This window comes from Paroedura picta, chromosome 4 (genome assembly GCF_049243985.1).
Source record: "Paroedura picta isolate Pp20150507F chromosome 4, Ppicta_v3.0, whole genome shotgun sequence".
Taxonomy (NCBI): domain Eukaryota; kingdom Metazoa; phylum Chordata; class Lepidosauria; order Squamata; family Gekkonidae; genus Paroedura; species Paroedura picta.
In genome coordinates, this window is record NC_135372.1 from 50,855,273 (window position 1) to 50,872,045 (window position 16,773).

Consider the following 16,773-nt stretch of genomic DNA (forward strand, 5'->3'; position numbering starts at 1 on the left):
TATACGCCAGCAAATACTGTAAATATAATAAGGAAGGAAGAAAGGAAGAAACGTGGGCTTCACATTTGTCAACTGACTATAGCTGTCCATGTTGCAGCTTAGAAGAAAGACAATTTGGCAGGTAGTTATGAAAGTAGGAATGGTGCAGAAAGGCCAGCCAGACATGTGTTTTTTGTGTATTTTTGCCATCCATCATAACCTTAGAATTTTGGGTCACTCAATTAAATGGACTGGCATAGGTTCAGGAACAATCCCATTTTGATTATGATAATTTTGGAGTTCACCACCACAGGCTGTGACAATGGCCACTAGCCAGAATGGCATTGTGAAAAGGATTAGAACATGTATGGCTCATAGATCTCGCAAATACTATTAGTGTCAGGATTGTAGAATCTCTGTCATAAATTAGCCTGAGTTCTTCCATGACAGTTATATTGCTTGGTGCCTGGTTGCCACAGGTCCTATATTCTTGCTAACAATTAAAAGTGAAATATGTTGTTGTAACTCTTATCAGTTGTTGAGGCGTCTTGGCTGGGCCCGGTTTCGCTATCACCCAGTCAAGGCCATGTGAATGTATCACTGTTTTAATTGCCTGTGCCTCTTCTCTCCTTCTCCCCTCCCTTGGGAACTTTCAAGTTTTGAGCGGGAGAATTGTATTGATAAGAAGAAGCAAATCTGTACTCAGGTCAGATTTGACTTCGCCAGTCTTGATGCGTGTAGTACTTCTCAATAAAGCTTTCTAATAATTAAGAAGCTAGTTGTGAGTTCTCTCAGCGTTTGACAATTAGCAGTAATAGCTAACTAGAATCTCTAGGTGAGGTGGATATAGACACTGTGCTCAGCAACATTTGAAGCCCTCCTCCAATGAAAGAGATTCTTAATACGAGGCTTTGTAAGCTAGAGAAAGATTTCAAACCTAGGTGAACCAGGCCAGATCCACCTCAGAATACTTGGGGGGGGGGAACAATGCTGCGAGGGCTGTTGATTAGGTATTTTGAGAGGGGGCTACCTCCAGCTTTTGCAGGTGACTCATCCTTGAGCCACACTCTGCATCTGTCAGTCAGTCTTTCTTACAGCCCACAAGCCATATGGAAGCAAACAATGTCCAGTGATTATTTAATATTATATATCTATATTAATCACCCTAGACAATGAGAAGGATCAGAAGTTATCAAAGTACATTGCATACACATACATTTTCAGAGTAGAATACAGGAACTTAGCTAGATTTACAGTGATTATTTGAAAACAAAATGAGAGTCCAGTGGCACCTTTAAGACCAACAAAGGTTTATTCAAGGCGTGAGCTTTCGAGTGCAAGCACTCTTCCTCAGACTAAGAACTACCATCATGACAGTGGGAATGTAAAGCAAAAGTTAATGCTGTTGGTTCTTAGTCTGAGGAAGAGTGCTTGCACTCGAAAGCTCATGCCTTGAATAATTTTTTGTTGGTCTTAAAGGTGCCACTGGACTCTCATTTTGTTTTGTTGTGCTGCTTCAGACCAACCTGGCTACTCACTTGAATCAGTGATTATTTGGTTGACCCTAGCCAATAAAATTTGGAGTCTTCTGTTCAGAAAAAAAGGTTTTTTTTTAAATCAGCCACAAACACATTTGGAGTGATAAGCCTTTCATCTCTTCAAACCTGTTTGCATTGTAGACAGAAGGGATGACTGCAAGGCTCAGATGAGATATTATGTGTAATGCCTGATTGCTACAGATACTTGCAGACAGATGGCAGTTGTGCCTTCTCTGTGGGGACCATATACTGGAGCATTACAGTGTCCTGATTTGGATCAGAGCATGGCGGGGGGAGAGATGGCGCTTCAGCTTTCCCCAAGCCATTTCCCTGTCCTGAAACAGCCCCAGGAGCTTTTTGGCATTGAGGAAATGGTGCAGGGGGATAGGCTGAAGCCCAAGTCATGAACCTATTCTGCATCAGGCCCCTGTGGCCCATAGATCTTGCAATGATCATTAGCAGTAATAGCTAACTAGAATCTCTGGGTCCAGAGGCTCAGCAAGCCCTCCTCCAATGAAAGAGACTCTTAATGAGAGGCTTCATAAACTGGAAAAAGACTTCCAGCCTAGGTGAGTAGAGGGGCTGGATCCACCCCAGAATACTTGGAGGGCAAACAATGCTGCAAACTTGTAGCTCATGTCTGGCTAAAGCTCTGTGTCCAAAGGACAACACTGTGAATATTGCCAAAAAAATTCAAGTCAGAAAATAAATAATGAATAATGAACATCAGACAAGCAACAATGAAAGTAAAATTTAAAAATACACAGAAATGCAATAGACCATTCTATGCACAATGAGAAATATGGACAAAATTTGCCATCCTTTTACAGATAGATAAATCCTTTTGCGAATGGATTTCAAGAGAAATCCACAGTCTCTAATACATGTATTCTACATGAATTCTGGATAAGACACTTTTCAATAATAAAACTACTTCTTCAGGCCTACAATGTACATAAAGGTATTTTCCTTTGACATCCCAGAGTCAACATAGCACCATTGGGGATATTCCCTACTTGAGATGCTGCAGTAATCTATCTGGCAGAGTGTCTTCTGCTGATAAGCTATGGACAGAAAAAGCTTTGCCGCAAGCATAACTGGCAATGCTGCAGATTATATTTCAATGAATTTGTGGACTCCATCTGATTTCTTTCTGTGTGTTATCTAGAATTCATGTAGTATACATTTATTTCATTGTACATAGATTGGTCTATTGCATTTATGTACATTTGTATATTGTAGGTCCTTGTTGGTTGTCTGATATTCCTTATATGCTATATTCATATATTTCTTTTCTGACTTTTTTGTAATATTCGCAAAGTCCTTTGGTTACAGAACTTTACTTGGTTTGTTACACTATGACCCCATCTACTTAAGAGTCTGGCTGAAGTGCTCTTGGCAGATACATTTTACATGTAATATCTAGTTTTGCCCTCAATGAGTACTGTATGACATGCACAGTAGAACTCAGAATGTGTATTTAGGAGGAAACATGCTAGCTTTTCTTTTCACACTTCACAATGAGTACTGAAGTGTCAACGTTTCAGATAGTTTCTGCACCTATGGGATAATAGCTAACGACACTGATTCAAAAGGTGATATTTGTGTTTTAACAATAATTTCTGTGGTTGCACAAAACTACATATTTTCCAGTTTTGCCTCCATGACAATAATTCTGTGAGATACAGATAAATGAAATTATGATGCACAGCTTCTTTTAAGAAACAATTAAAACATGTGAAGAAGAAGTCCAAGAAACCAAACCTTACTTACTCTCTAGTTTTAGGAATTTTCCAGACATTCCAGAATAAAGATACATAATTACAAATATACAAGCATGCCAACTTTCACTAATTTTTTTTTGGGGGGGGGGGTTGTTGTTTTTGAAACCCACAATTCCTCTCATTGTAAGTGGCTTGCAAAGCATATAGCTTGCAGTCTGCTGATAAACATGCTGCTGATAAAAGTACATCTGCTCTATACGACACACAGTCCACATGGATTGATGCTGCACTCTCATTAGCTCCCATACTGGGCAGTGGAGGAGGCTTTCTGCACATGTTGGCCTCAGCATTATGATAGCGCTGCAAAATGAGCAGTCCCTAAATTCCTCTTATGGATTGGAAACTGTTTTTTAAACAAATTGTATTTTGGTGTAACGGTATGAAACATGTTTTAATAACTTGGGGGGGGTGAAATTTTGATTTTGCAGTTCCTTGCGCTCCAGAAAGTGTAACAATTGAAGAAGCGGAGCCTGGCCGCTTGTCAGTATCATGGTCCAATGTTGATCTAAGTGATTATTACGTAGTCTTTGTGAAAAGCGATGATGGCTTGGAGGTGCACTGCAATACCTCCCGGACTCAGTGCTACTTCCAGTCAGACTGCGGCTTTACCTATTTCATCAGTGTCTTTGCCTATAACAGGGCAGGGCAGAGCCCCTTGGGTGACATATTTAACCATACTACTGGTACGTACCACTTTACTTTCTCATTTGTACTTAGTAAATCTGTTGGGGTTGTATCCCAGTTAGACACAATATTTCACTGGCAGAGATGGTATCTAGTATATTGTCTGCATAATTTATCCTTGTCTAGGAGAAATGGCATATGTGTTTCAAATAGTTACATAAAAGGAGACCATGAGGGCTGGCGGTAATGCAGGCAGTCCATAGAGGATGGGAAATAAAAGGATAGCATAAATGATACTTGTGTGATGATTTGTTCATAGATTCAGGTGGGCAGACCTGTCCAGTGGATTCAAGCTTTGTTCTATTGATTTGTTCAGACTGTGGAGCCAGGCCAGAGCAGGTAAAGCTGTCAGATCCTAAACAGCCCGAACCTTCTAGGCTGTTAGCTGCAGTACCACTCTCTGGCCATCCACAGTGGTAGAACTGAGATGCAGTAGAACATATCCAAGTAATTCCTTTTAGTAAAACACCAAAGAGAAACAGGCTTGGGCAGCAGCGCTAAAATTCCTTACTACTTACTTCACTTAAAACGAGTCAGTATTGATTCTGATAACCTTTGAGCATTATTGCCATTAGAAACAAAATGGTTTCTCTTTTATTTCCTTAGCACCATGCTGCCCCAGGGACTTCAGCCCGGTGTTTGTGTCTGGTGACACAGTTCAGATTGTCTGGTCTCCTGTCCGTGGTGCTGAAATGTATGAAACCAAAGCTGTTGACTGGTCCAGTGAGCTGCTGTGCAATGACACGGCCACCATTTGCACCCTCTCTGCACTGCACTGCAACACCCTGTACAATATCACCGTCTATTCATTCAGTGAAACTCGAGGCAGCAATACCTCATGTGCAACTAAACATGTGGCGACAGGTACTATGCTGGTTTACACTTCTGTTAATTCTAGAGAACAGCTCAGAACAAAGGAGATGTGCAAGCTGAAAAGACTAATTGCTGAAAAAGCTAATATTTTATTTACATATTGGCAAAGTTAAAGCCAAAACTAGATTCCACCCTACACTAAATGTGGTGGAAAGGTACAGTGGATAGAGTGACCAAGTTCAAGTGACTATGCTTCCTCCTTTTGAAAATCTTGACCTAAAGAAGATAGACATAAGGGCTTGCAATTGTATTCAAGACCCCTTGAATAACACCAGGCTTAAATCCAAGCAGACCTACTTAGGATTGCTCTTATAACCAGCCGTCCTTTAACATGTAGCTGTCACTTATTCATATCACTGCAGCCTGCAGCTGGGGAAGGCAAAAATCTGCATGCTCTCCTACATAAAAACGTTATAGCATCTACAAAACTAATACATCAGAGAAAAAAATTGTAACCAGATTTTCTCCCCAACTGGCTTGTTCTGAATAGACATTGTTATTTTATCTTGAACAAGCCTCCAGACATTCTGTTCCCCCACTGAAAACAGACCCTGCACAACCGCTAAACATCATGATGTTGTGTGTTTTGACTCATAGATCAACAATTCCAGCAACTATCTGCTTTTGTACAACTTGAGGCCGTCGTCCTCTGGGGAGTTATGCCTTTAAGTATGAAGCTCTGAATACATTTACTTTTAAGTAAGTCCTGTGTAGTCAAATGGGACTTAAAGGGGGTCATACATTGTATTAGGCTGCCAATGTCAATGCCAAGAACCAGTGTGATCCATTGATTAGAGTGTCATACTAGGACCTGGGACAAATGGTTGCAAATCCCCTTTCTGCCCCAGAGGTTCATCACAATATTTCAGTCTAACCTACCTCACAAGGTAGTTGTTGTGAAGATAAACTGGCAGAGGGATAAACACTGTAATAAGCGTCTTTGAGTCCATTAGAAGGAAAAATGGGGTAGAAATAATAAATAAGCAATCACATTTCAAATGGGCTGTGTTGGTACTAGGGCCGAAGCTCCCAACCCAGTTGGTACATTGACCGTTTCTGTGGATGAAGATATTTTCTTCTGCAGAATGTGACTTCCTCACTTCCATCGTTCTTTTGCAGCTCAGCTTGACTTTCACAAATGCTGCTCCTGGGGAACAGTAAATCCAATCAGGTAGTGATGGAGAAAATCGCCTACCTTCCATGAAATTGAAGAGTTTCCTGAACTAATGCTCTCTCTGGAAAGCCTATATATACTAGCATGACACTACCAACCATTGCACTGCACCATTTCTCCAAAGCTAACCACAGCCAGTGCATCAACACTGTTGTACTCTTTTTAAAATTCAGATATCAAAGCTGTGTATGGACATTTATAGAACACTGTTACAAACAAGCCTTGTCAGATGTTACTTATGAACCGTTCAGGATCACGGGGACATTTGATTAGTATATATTGGTTTTTTTAAGCAGGTGAATTAATGCAATCTTTCCATGGAGCAGCCCTTATCAGAGATAATGCCATAGCAAATGCAGTTTGCAGCACTTCTAGCACAACATTAAAGCCATTTAAGGCAGTTTAAATTTGTTCCCTCTCAAATCTTTTCAGCTCCATGCAGCCCAGAAATAATAAGCGTCTCAAAGGACACAGTCTCCGTAATTCGTGTACAATGGCTGGCTAATAATGATGACGCAACATACACAGTCAGTGCCAAAGGAGAGGCAGGAATTTGGGACTGTACAAGCTCTGGAAATTCATGCACCCTTCATAACCTCCCGTGTGGGTCCTTGTTCTCTATCAGTGCTGTTGCAAGCACAGAGGCAGGACTTAGCTTGCCTAGTTACAGCGTTCCTTTAGAGACAGGTAAGTTACACCTGACCAGAGATGTTATTTATTATTTACTATGCATGCATCACTTCCATTGTATGACAAGTAGAGAATGGAAGTAGGGAGAAGAGCCTCTGTCTGAGGCCACCTGTTGAGCTGGGCTGAAGTTTAAATTCATTTCCTGTATGCAACACTGCCATTGGTTGCTCAAATGTGCTGAAAAAAAACGAGACCTCAACAAAGGAGATCATATACCTTATGCAGATGTTTAGATGAATATATAGTGAGGAACCAGGCCAGCTGGAACCATCTCTTCTGATACCTCCCTTAGCACACTTGATTAAACAAAACCATCTGGTATCAAAATATTGGATAATACATTTGCAAAGGCCCTTATTCAGGAATAGCTTGATTGAATAAGCCCCTTTGTATGGCCTGTTCACCACGGAAATTGATGTGTGTATTTCTACCTATGACAATATTTCGATATTAAAGACACACTGGTGAGGAGGCAATAATGGGAAAAGGGACAAATTCACCCTTCCTACCTCTCCCATTACTAGAGGGGAATGGAAGAGGAAAATATTTCACCCCCTTTGTCCTCCCAGTGCTTCTCATTGCTCTACATGTAGGTACTATACCTGAAGAAATAAACTTTATTTGGGGGGGGAGGCAGAAATGACTGGCGGGCATAGGGGAAAGGCAGGAAGATCCATTGTCATTACAGTGGATCCTACCTAATACCCAGTGCACCAGATAGTGGTAGATGATTGGTTACAACCTTGATTGCCATCACCGACTGACTTCAGTTAGAAAGAAAAATAGATAATTATGGGGGATGAACTAAAACAAACAACAAAAATGCCAGCTGGAAACTGGGGGAGATGCCTGAAGGATCACTGAATATAATTGGAGCCAGGAATGGCAACATCATGGACTAACCTCATACCAGGGGACTCCTTAGAGGGTGAACTGAACTGTGGAGATATGAAACAGGCAGAGTCCCAATAGGAGGAGCTGGAAGAGCAGGGAATTAAGGAATCTCAGGTAGAAATAGCACAGCCTAACAGCCCAGCTCAAGCCCAATCAAAGAGCAGGCTGCTCAGGACACCAAGCCAGGAGTTCCTGCAGAAGCTCCTCGGCCCAGTTGCCAGCCCTGCTCAAGGCCAGCTGTAAGTCATCAGGCTGACAGCTCCCCCACCCAGACAGCTGCAAGTCATTGCAGGCAGAGTCTTTGAAGGGAACTGACAACTAAAAGATGCAGAGCACAACTTTTAGCCTATTGTCAGTTCCTTCAAGGAGATGCATCTCCTCAGGATAAGGACTGAGCCAGAAGAATACACCTGTTTAAACGCAGCTGGGAGTCCAAGCAGGCGTGCATCCAGCCCACACCCACCATGCCTGATTCCTGCTTGTCTCCTGCTTTGCTAGTCTCCCTGAAACTCCTGACCTTGGATTAGACTTTTGGACTATGCTTCTGGATTTGTCCTACCTGCTTGCTTGGAACTTCTTGCTTTCACTCTGCTCCTGTGACCATGGTCTCGCCTTGCCCTTCTCAGCTAGGAACTTCAGCCAGCTGCTGTTACCAGACATTACCCTGCCAGAAGGCACAGGCCAGCACAGCCAATTGACTAGCATGAGCTCCATTGAAATATGTTGCAGCAAACAAAAGTTGCATCAAAATGCAGCATGGGTTGGGAGAGAGTGGAATGCTGGTGTCTGAACCCAGAAAGCCCACTCAACGACAGCAGTGATAGCTCCCAGTGTGGAATGAGGGTCCCTGGGAGTAGCATGAGTGTAGTGGGACTGGAATGACATTCTCCAAAGTGGAATGATGTCCTTTGGGATGGGAATCAGTAGACTGGAACAGGACTGACAGCCCCAAGGGCACTGACTCTGGTCCCAGGGACTGTCACTACAATCCCAGGACATTTTATGTGAATCCAGGGAATATCATTCTACTCCCAGGGATTGTCATTCCACTCTGGAGGCTGTGAGTCTGGGCCCAATACAAGTTTTTTTAGAATCACAGAGTTGGAAGAGACCTCCTGGGGCATCTAGTCCAACCCCCTGCACTATGAAGGACACTCACAACCCTGTAACTCATCCCCTGTAACCTGCCACCCCTTTGCCTTCACAGAATCAGCCTCTCTGTCAGATGGCTATGCAGCCTCTGTTTAAAAATTTCCAAAGATGGAGAACCCACCACTTCCTGAGAAATGTTTCTTGTAATGTTTGTGTACTCTAATGAATTTTAGTGGAGCCTATACAAGTCAATTGGCATTCCTTGCTCCCATTATATTAAGGCATCTCCCGTTGTTCAAAGAGATGAAGAAAAAGCTGTGTTGTATGGGAAGGTTTTATTCCAAAATATTAGTAATCCCAAAATATTAATATCCCTTGGTCCAATTGATGCAGCCCTTTGTTTTCTTCTCTCCCACTGTTCCCAATGGGCAATCCTGTCCTTTGTTTTAGTATGCCCCCATAATGACAGACTGACAGATAGGGATGGGAGGGAGTCTGAAAATGAAGCTGCTTTTACTTTGTGGAAGGAGTCAAACAGGCCATCATAAGGAAGAATGTCAAATGCCGTGTTTTCAGTGGAAAGATAAGGAATTTTGATTGTCAGTCTCTGTAACAGCAGGAATATGCCATCAGGTTTTTGTTTTGTTTTGTGCTTCTGCCATGACTGGTTGGAGCTCTTTTCCTCAGCTGCTGCCTGCCTGCTATTTTAAGAATCAGCAGAGATAACTGATTCTGCACCAAGAGATATCTACCTCAGGGGTCTATAAAATTTGCCCTCTTGGTCCAGTTAACTTGAAACTTGGGAGATCTTTTGACTAGAAGGAAGAATATCTTCTGTGCAAATCTGATGCCATTATCTTTATAAACAACTACTCTGAGCCATATATCCATTGCCCATTAAATATAATGGTTCTGAACTCTTTAATCACATAACTTGCATCCCAAAATACTAGTGTCCTACCTGGAAATAAAAAATCACTGTAAAAATCCCTCCCCCAAAGAACCTGGAACTGCTTATAATAAAATTTTCTTGATGCACACCCCTAATGAAAAGTACCCCCATGAAAGAAAATATGTTGTCAAATCATCTAAATTGGTCTTAATCAGCCAGGTATTAGTGATAGTCATCTTTTGAAGTGAAAATAAAATGGAAACTCTTTTGTTCAGTTTAAGTTGAAAAACATAGAAGATGAAGAAGAGCTGTTTTTATACCTCCACTTTCACTTCCTGATGGAATCCCAAAATGGCTTACCATAACCTTTCACTTCCTCTCCCCACAACAGACACCTTGTGAGGTAGGTGAGGCTGAGAGAGTTCTAAGGGAACTGCTCTGTGAGGACAGCTCTAAAAAGCCCAACGTCACTCATCTGGCTGCATATGGAGGAATGGGGAATCATATCCAGTTTTCCAGATTAGAGTCTGCTGTTCTTTAACCACTACACCACACTGGCTTGGTTGAATCCTACACTGCTCCCAAGCACACATAGGATGAACTAAGAGAACCGTATTCTCTTCCTTGCTGACCCCAAATCCTTTGCGGAAAGTCATGGAACCTCTTGTAAAAACACTGCACCACAGCAAAGGCCACTGTTTTGGGAAGGAGTCAGGAAAAAAAATATCGATTCTCCAGCCATCTTTGCAAATGGAAAAGAGAGATGGCTATTTTGCCCAGTCCCTCCTCCTCACTTCAGCCCCCCTAGCTGCCTCACATCATGGCTCCCTAATTCCTGGCAAATGCTGATCTCAATAATTACTGTTGATGGTTACCAACAATGCCACTTTTCCCATGTGGTTGCTGGGGTGATCTTGTGAAGAAGGAGCCTTGTTACCAAAGATTAGCAGGAGATGTGAGAAGTAAAAAAGAAATCACCCATGTTGTCTGGGTAGCCACTTCACAGTATTTTCACGTCATAGCTTGAAAAGTCAGTGTTAGGATAAGGGAAGAGTAGCATTTCCATCTAAACTTCCAAGATCAGCTTTATATACTGGCTGTATATACTACCTTTTGCAAAGCAAAACTGGTAAAAAAGTTAATCAGGTTCTATGGAAAACTGACCCTTTCCCCTCTCTTCCCAGCTCCTTGTTGTCCATCTGATCTTTCAGTAACCCAAGTTACGCAGTCTGTAACAAACATCAGCTGGTCTACTGGGACTGGTGCAAGGACGTACATAACAGCTTTGGAATCGCACAAAGGACAGGCCAGATGTCACACTCTCCAAAACAGTTGCCTCCTAGGATGCATTACATGTGGCACCAATTATACTGTATCTGTCAAAGCAATCAGTGAAACAGGCTTGATATCAGATTGTATATACAGAAGATTTTCTTCCAGTAAGTAAATGCAATTTCAAAAAAATCAAATATGTATATTAAAGGTACAGTATATATTAATAATATTCTGATCCTATTAAATGCATCTATTTAGATATTTAATAGCTACCTTTCTTCCATACGGAGCTCAAGGCATCATACAGTATATAAATGGAATACATCAAATAGGTTATAAAAACAAAGCTTAATATTTAAAATCACAATTTAGTATTGCAATCCTAAATAAAACTGTTTTCAGCTGCCTTCTAAGATCAAAAGTAAAAGGGACAGGCTGTAATGTACTCCAGGCAATTGATTCAGCCATGACCTCTGCAAGTTGTTCCACTTTTCACATGTGATTCTTGTCTCTTTCAGCACTGAAGGAGCTTGTATAAGCTACTGATCAATCCCAAGAAGGAGGGAAGGGGGGTGGGTAGGCCCATAGTCAGATTTGAGATGCTTGGGAGAAAGAAAGGCATATAAATATTTCAAATAAAGAAAAAATGTATTTATAGAATCCTAAGAATCTTTGTGTTGGGCATATGAGACCTCTGCCCTGGCCCATTTCTCCAGAAGATGTTGAGAAAGGCACCCACCACTGTTGTTATTGTATTGATACATCCAACATCTCACCTGTTAATTGTGCTGCTGAGAAAAAGTAGGTAATGTATCAAAGTGCACCTTTATCTGCTTCTAGGCCATTGTATAAGCATTTAGATTGGCTGTCTTTAGGCTGCAAGGGATTAACTTTCCAAGCTGGCTGACTCTTGTTTTACAGGAGAACCTAATGTGCTATCTGAAAAGATTTATTTATTTATTTATTTATTATATTTCTATACCGCCCTCCCCAGAGGCTCAGGGTGGTTTACATTAAACATATAAACAATACATGGAACAGGATGCTTTATTTCGCCCAATAAAAAATCAGTTCCGGAATCAGGCAGTTCTTATTGTCTATAATTAACAACTATTAAATTTCCTTTTCCTCTGAGGTGCCTGCTGCCCAACTGGAGTTAAACTATACAGACTGGATAATAATGGCATACGAATATACTGGCGGATGTCGGAAGGGTCAATAAACTATACCGCAGATCTGTATGGTTCAAAAGGAAATTTCACCTGCACGCCCAGCGTAACCCTGAGTTACTGTGATGTCACTGAGATACCCTGTGGAGATGTCTATACGGTTGTGGTATCACCACTCACTGATAAAGGATCAAAACTTACATTTTGCCCTAAGAAAATATATTCAGGTAACCAAATAAAGCTGCTTGAATTGCCATCCAAGTAGAGAAATGTTGTACATGAAAAAGGAATCAAATTAAGAACATGAATCAATAGCATTCTGTTCCAGTACTGCTTTCCACTAAGGACCAGCTCCTGCAAGTAAAATGCTACTACATGCTGAATTGCCATCCAATGTCTAGCTATTCTTGCTAATGGTCGACAGTGACAATCTGCTTTCCACACAAAATTCATAATTAGTTTCTGCATGGATTTGATTTCCTTGTTGCAGTGTTTCTCAGACTTGCTGTGAAAGGTAATATAGTTCCTCGTAACCTGGTGGAAAAAGCACACACCCATCTCCACAGATGGATCAGCATCTGGTCTGCTGACATGGAAACGTTTGGCAAATTAAAGAAAAGCATCAGAAAATTGGTGTGACCCAGTGCTCCATGGATGCAAAGACTGGTTCTTTTTTCATGTTCTACCCCCATAGGCAGTGCCTTTTGACCCAAAGAAAATTTAGTCTTGTGCTGGTGAGACCAGCATGAACTAATAGCCTCATGAGATGGGAAACCACAGTTAGGAGGCAACAGTTAAATTGTCCTCTTCTCTCTTTACTGGCAGCAGAGCTCTACTGATAGAAGAGAGCAGAGGGGGATTTTTCCTCATCCCCACAGCAGCCTTCCAATCCACATGGATCCCATCTGAACCCACTTCCACCCTTTTGCTCAGTTCCTCTGTTCCTCCCCCTTGCTAGCCATTTCCATCCATTTTTCAACCCACCTTGAGTTTTTCCCTGCTCCCTCCCTCTACTGGTTAGACCACCAGGCCCACCTTCCCCCATGGCTATCCACTCTAGTCCTGCCTTGTCTTCTTCCTGGGCCGCTGAGGCTGGCATTTTCTATAGTTTTGAGGCTAGACCTCAGCTGGATCCTCCCTCAGCAGCCTCCCCAGAAGTGAGATATAATCCAAATAAATGTGCTGGGTCAGCCCCCTTGCTTTTTCTCCTGCTGTGATGGGGCAGACAGTGAGGGAGAATTGCACTAGCCATACCAAAGGTGGCAGAGGCCCTGAGATCAGGGCTGGCTACAGTGATGGTGGGGAGGCTTTCTGGAGCCCAGCAGTGGCAGCCTTATTGCAGATTGGCGCTACGGGGGGGGGGGGAGGGCTACTTTGAGTACAGTACCATTCCTGGACAGCTACCTTCTTGTCTTAATCTGTGGCTGGGGAAAAGCTGCAAATGTTGCCACCACCCCCTCCCCCAGCACCGGGCCAATAACCAGCATTGATGGGTAGTCTGTGCTAGTGTAGACAATGCTAAAATTTGCGGGGAAATACATTTTTTTCCATGACCCCACTCGTGAATTTAAGTATCCCTAGATGGTATACTTGACTGTGGGAACCAGCAAATACTTGAGGGGGTATCTCACTCCACCTCCCACTATCTTCCTTCCCTTCCCCCCTTAAAGCCCCAATAGTCCCTCCCCTTTTCCTACCTCCAATCCTTCCTGCCAGTGAGGAAAAATTAGGTTTAGAATACGTAACTCACCTGAGGTCACCCAGTTAGTTTCCACAGAGTAACTGGGATTCAAGCTTCTAGTCTGAAACTCTACTCACAACAAACCGATTTTCATAGGGTGGCTGCTGTTGAAAAGGAAGCAGTGGTGGCCTGAGTGAGTCATACAAGCAGCATGCTATCAAGGTGCTGAATGGTTGCTGCAATCCTCCCTTGAAATCCTGCCCCCTCCACTGCATTTCCTGACAGAAACCAAGCTCAGAATTTCATAACTTGTTGTGGTTGCTTACTAAAGGCATTCACTTTGAAATGCTACAAGCACTCAACTTTTAAAAGTATTTCACCCCCCCCCCCCAAAAAAAAAAATCCCTGGGACATTTTTCAGGTTTGTGGAAACATTGTTTTGTTCATGGCTCTAGAGGCAATTGAAGTATTGTTGGATTTGGCTGGGTTGAGACTTGGAACATATCTCTGCAGAGGGTGGTTTATAAATTCACTAAGGATAGTGCTGCTTTAATGTGCAATTTACTACGGATATCGAATTTTTCAGCTATGTATATTTCTATTTCTAGTGACTTGTTCTGGAAGTTCAGTAGGAATGGGTAAGTAGGCCATTTGAGTCACTACTGGTGGATATTGGATGAGGGGGAAATTTGGTTTACTTATCCTGAAATTATTTGCTGGCAAAGTCTCAAATTACACCACATACAGAATTCACCCGTTAATGAGTGATCAAGAATAATCTTTAATTCCACATAAAATCTGATGCAATAAGAGATATTGACAGATCCTTACATTTTCTCTTTCTTTATTTCTAGTTTTTGTGATCTAGACTTGGGTTTGGAAGATCTATGGGCACTGGTCACATGGGCTCATACATATCTGATGTTGGCACTTGGAATCTCAAATGTTTTTCCTCAGGCAAGCCTGGCACAATATGAAGGTTCCTTGAAATGTGTCTTACAAGACAATGGAAACAACACCAAGTTATACAAAGGGGAAAATAGTAATTTCCTCCCCAGGAAAATTTGTTCAAGGAAAAAAAACCTACAATGTAAAACCCAGTCATTGTTGATCAGCTCCAGTTCAGATGTCATCTTGTTCATGGACTAATATGTTATTTTTTTTCCAACTAGTTGTTCCTTGGCTCCCTCGTTTAAGGAAATAACCTGGGATATATACTAAACATTAAAATCAGCAACATTATTTTAAGCTACTTTGTGCCAGGAGTCAATCAAAACTCTCTAGGGCTGTCCTCCGCAAAAGAACTTTTTGTCTTGAAACAACAAAAATAAGAGTCCAATAGCACTTTTATTCAAGGCGTGAGCTTTCGAGTATATGCACTCTTCTTCAGACTACATGAAAAACCATCATAATTGTGGAGATATAGGGCAAAAGCAAATTATGAAAATTAGTAAATTCTTATAATTATCCAAATTAACCCATATAATTCTTTGCTAAAACAGCTAATCAGTCCTTTTAAGTTCAGTTGTAGTTCACAAAAACATTGGGGAAATAAAACTGTCCAGCTAGTAATTAATGGCACTTTCCCAGTTGTTGCTGATTAGCTGTTTTAGCAAAAAATTATCATACGGCTTAATTTGGATATTATGAGTTTACTAATTTGCCTCTTGTGGCACAAGGTGGTAATGCAGCCGACATGCTGTTTGAAGCTCTGATCATGAGGCTGGGAGTTCGATCCCAGCAGCCGGCTCAAAGTTGACTCAGCCTTCCATACTTCCGAGGTCGGTAAAATGAGTACCCAGCTTGCTGGGGGGTAAACGGTAATGACTGGGGAAGGCATTGGCAAACCACCCCATATTGAGTCTGCCATGAAAACGCTAGAGGGCGTCACCCCAAGGGTCAGACATGATTCTGTGCTTGCACAGGGGATACCTTTACCTTTACCAATTTGTTTTTGCCCTATATCTCTACAGCTATGGTTGTTCTTTTAGTTTGAGGAAGAGTGCATGCCTTGAATAAATTTTTGTTGGTCTTAAAGGTGCTATTGGACTATTTTTGTTGTGCTACTCCAGACCACTTGAATCTATTTTTGTCTTAGACTTTTTCTTCTTATACCTTCATGCTAATCCTCACTACATTCTAAAGCTGGCTTCCCAACACATTTAGGGTGGGGCAGGTAATGCCTTTCAAAGTGATTGTCACTTCCAGGATACACAGCAACAATCCCAAAACACGGGAGGAGCGGGGGAAGACTAGGAAAATGGGATTAAAACAGGCAGAATAAAAAGTTTGCCCATCTACTTATCCTAACGTACCAAATTTGAAATATGTTGTTTTGGTTGGTTTTGCAGTAATCTACAAGGGAAAGAAGAATGCTGATCACCACCAGGTTTCACAGGAAATTAAGTAGGTAAGAACCTATCAGAGCAAGGTAATTAAGTTTGAACCAGGGTAAAAGGGTCTATCAGTTCCCATTCAGTATTCAGTGCATCACTGTGTTCACCTTGGCAATGTTCTCCTCTCCTGCTGTAGCACTCTTAGCAATGACATGGTAGAACAGATCAAAATTCCTAGTAAGCAAAGCAGAACCACTTACCCACTTGATTTTAAATTTGTCCCCATTTTTCAGGACTGTAAGGATACTTAAGCTGAGGAGTCCTCCATAAATTAAGACTTTTTTAACCATCAAGAGTATTTTGTAATACAAATCTGTAATACCAATGCAAAATTTCAGCTTTCGGGCTGCCATAAAAATACACCACAAATTTGATATCTTTCCTTTCACTTACTGAGTGAATACAAAGTCTTTTTTCATATATATATAGTGCATAAGACAGAAACGTTCATTGTAAAACAAAGTCTGAAAATTGACATGGAAGGGGAATAGCAGTTAACCTTCAAGTAGCAGTTAACATTCAAAATACAGGTCTTTTCTCCATTTCTTGCAGGTAGACAGGCAAATATAAATATGCAGTATTTCAATCAGAACCTTACTTTTAAAGCCGTTGTGATGTATCAAATTGCCACCATTCCAGTCATATATGCTGG

General features: G+C 41.6%; 1 protein-coding gene across 3 annotated transcripts in view; it reads left to right on the top strand.

The window, feature by feature from the left end:
• FNDC7 (fibronectin type III domain containing 7) overlaps positions 1 to 16,230 on the top strand; it is a 28,401-nt gene extending 12,171 nt beyond the window's left edge. For all 3 annotated transcript variants that reach the window (XM_077332796.1, XM_077332798.1, XM_077332799.1), the window contains 7 exons: positions 3,730 to 3,984; positions 4,592 to 4,849; positions 6,465 to 6,719; positions 10,785 to 11,039; positions 12,011 to 12,271; positions 14,334 to 14,363; positions 16,077 to 16,230. In XM_077332796.1, coding sequence (XP_077188911.1) covers positions 3,730 to 3,984; positions 4,592 to 4,849; positions 6,465 to 6,719; positions 10,785 to 11,039; positions 12,011 to 12,271; positions 14,334 to 14,363; positions 16,077 to 16,135 — 1,373 coding nt within the window. In that variant the 3' untranslated portion in view covers positions 16,136 to 16,230. The remainder of the gene's footprint in view (positions 1 to 3,729; positions 3,985 to 4,591; positions 4,850 to 6,464; positions 6,720 to 10,784; positions 11,040 to 12,010; positions 12,272 to 14,333; positions 14,364 to 16,076) is intronic.
• The last annotated feature ends 543 nt before the right edge of the window (positions 16,231 to 16,773 follow it).